At 51.0% G+C, this 2,246-nt stretch overlaps 1 protein-coding gene across 1 annotated transcript; it reads left to right on the top strand.

Annotated features, from left to right (window-relative positions):
- Positions 1 to 1,604: 1,604 nt before the first annotated feature.
- Positions 1,605 to 1,799, top strand: LOC104525524 (protein S100-P-like; the record flags this gene model as incomplete). The annotated part of the gene is made up of 1 exon (XM_010168700.1): positions 1,605 to 1,799. A coding segment is annotated over one exon (195 nt), but the record flags the coding sequence as incomplete, so codon positions are not given.
- Positions 1,800 to 2,246: the final 447 nt, after the last annotated feature.

Here is a 2,246-nt window from a genome sequence, read left to right on the forward strand (position 1 = left end):
TATTTTATTTTATTTTATTTTATTTTTTGCAAATTAAAGAAAAAAAAATCTCTTTTTACTTGGATGGTGCCTCGCATAACATCAGCTTTGAGATGGACTAGTTCAGTCAGCCCATCAGAATCATGGCAACTTAGAAAGCAAAAGATGTTTCTGATACTTTTCCCTGCTGTAACTCAAGCTCAGCCTCACGCTTGCTTCAGGAGGTGCCCTCCCAGATGCCAGCTCCTGTGAGCAGCTTGTGCTCTGCACCAAGGCCGGTCGGAGCACTGGCAGCACTTTTGAGGCCGTTTGCATCTTTGCTGGGTGGCAGCACTTAATGAAGCTTAAATTCCATGTATGCCCCAGCACTGCAAACTGCCCGAGCCCCAGCCAAGCCTTTCCATGGGAGCAGGTGGGGAAGGCATGGTTGGGTCAGCTGGGTAATGCCCTCAGGGCTTTGCATTACACAGTTTAGCCGTGAGAAATGTCATTTTCAACACAAAAAACGTGCCTCTTCATGCCAGGGCGTGACCACAGCTCTCGGGTGCAATGAACCCAGGAGCATATGCTTTTGGGGGAGGGCGACGTGCTCACTGCCGCTGTACCGAGGATGGGGGGAAGGCATGGTTGGGTCAGCTGGGTAATGCCCTCAGGGCTTTGCATTACACAGTTTAGCCGTGAGAAATGTCATTTTCAACACAAAAAACGTGCCTCTTCATGCCAGGGCGTGACCACAGCTCTCGGGTGCAATGAACCCAGGAGCATATGCTTTTGGGGGAGGGCGACGTGCTCACTGCCGCTGTACCGAGGATGGGAGATCCAGGTCTGTGCCCGTGCCATGAGGATGCCAGGACTCACACTTCCACCCACCATTGTCCGGAGCCCCCTCACCTCTATGAACTGGGACAGGATAGATATGGATTAGATATGAGGAAGAAATAATTTCCTGTGCGGGTGGTCAGACACTGGAACAGGTTGCCCAGAGAAGCTGTGGGTGCCCCCTCCCTGGAAGTGTTCAAGGCCAGGCTGGATGAGGCTTTGAGCAACCTGGTCTAGTGGAAGGTGTCTCTGCTGATGGCAGGGGGGTTGGAACTAGATGATCTTTAAGGGCCCTTCCAACCCAAACCATTCTGTGATTCTACCTGTTCCCCACATGCCTGGGCCTGGCCCCAGGAGCAGCAGAACTTCCCACAGGAGGGATGTGCTTTTCAGGCAGCTAGAGGAGGAGACATGTGGCTCCTGCAGAGATGGGCAGGCAGAGGTACAGCTCCCTGGGGACATGGCCCACGGCCCGTCCTGGGTGCTGAGCAGTTTTCTCAGCCAAACACAGTGCACAGGAACTCATGGGTTTACACCCAGAGATCTAATGCACAGAACAAGTGAACAGAATTTTTTAAAAAAGGTCTCATTAGCAGAAAGTGTGACAGCCTGATACTCCAGGCAGGCCTATGGCAAGGCTGTGTGCAGGAGCCATTACACCTCCATCACACCTTAACAGAAAAGTACAATGTGCTCATGCTGGTGTCAGCCTCACGCTCCTCAGGTGCCCCACAGACACCTCGAAGGGGGCCCAGAACCCCATCAGGGCCTTTGTTTGGGTACAGGTAGTTACGATGCTGTGTTAGGGTTTGTGCCGCCTCTCACCTCAACCTGCTCCTTTTCTTTTGCAGTCGGGGAAGGACAAGGATGCCATTGATAAAGTCTTCAAGAACCTGGATGAAAATGGTGATTCCCAAGTGGACTTCAAAGAATTTGTCATCTTTGTGGCAGCTCTGACTTGCTGCTGTCACCAATATTTTGAGCAGAATTCAGCCAAATAATTGTCAAACTGCTCATAAGAAGCCGTCTTTGCCTGTGCTCCATATGCTGGTGGTATGGATCCCTTCACTTCTCCCATGTACCGCCATGCAGTTTACAAGCACGCTGAGCTGTAAAAATAAATCCTTCTGTGCTTACTTCCCTGTCTTGAATGTTAATTTCTGTTTCTTTGTGGAAGAGCCTGGGTTTAACAGCTCCCACTAACCCTCACTGAGTATTTTTTCTTTTTCTCTGCTTTCAAAAATTCTGTTCTTAGCCAAAAGGCTCAGTATTCATCCCAGCGCAGAGGCTGCACAAGGGTAAATGCTGCTGGAGCCATGAGTCAGTTGGAGGCTGCTGTTATACTGCAGCACCTCTAGATGCAGCCGGCCAAGCTTCAGCTGTTGGACACTGCAGCCTAAATCCGTGTGTGTGCCACCACGGCTGTACGGGACGGGTCCCACTGGGAC

This window comes from Antrostomus carolinensis, unplaced genomic scaffold, assembly GCF_000700745.2.
Source record: "Antrostomus carolinensis isolate BGI_N321 unplaced genomic scaffold, ASM70074v2 scaffold34815, whole genome shotgun sequence".
In the NCBI taxonomy this organism is placed as follows: Eukaryota; Metazoa; Chordata; class Aves; order Caprimulgiformes; family Caprimulgidae; genus Antrostomus; species Antrostomus carolinensis.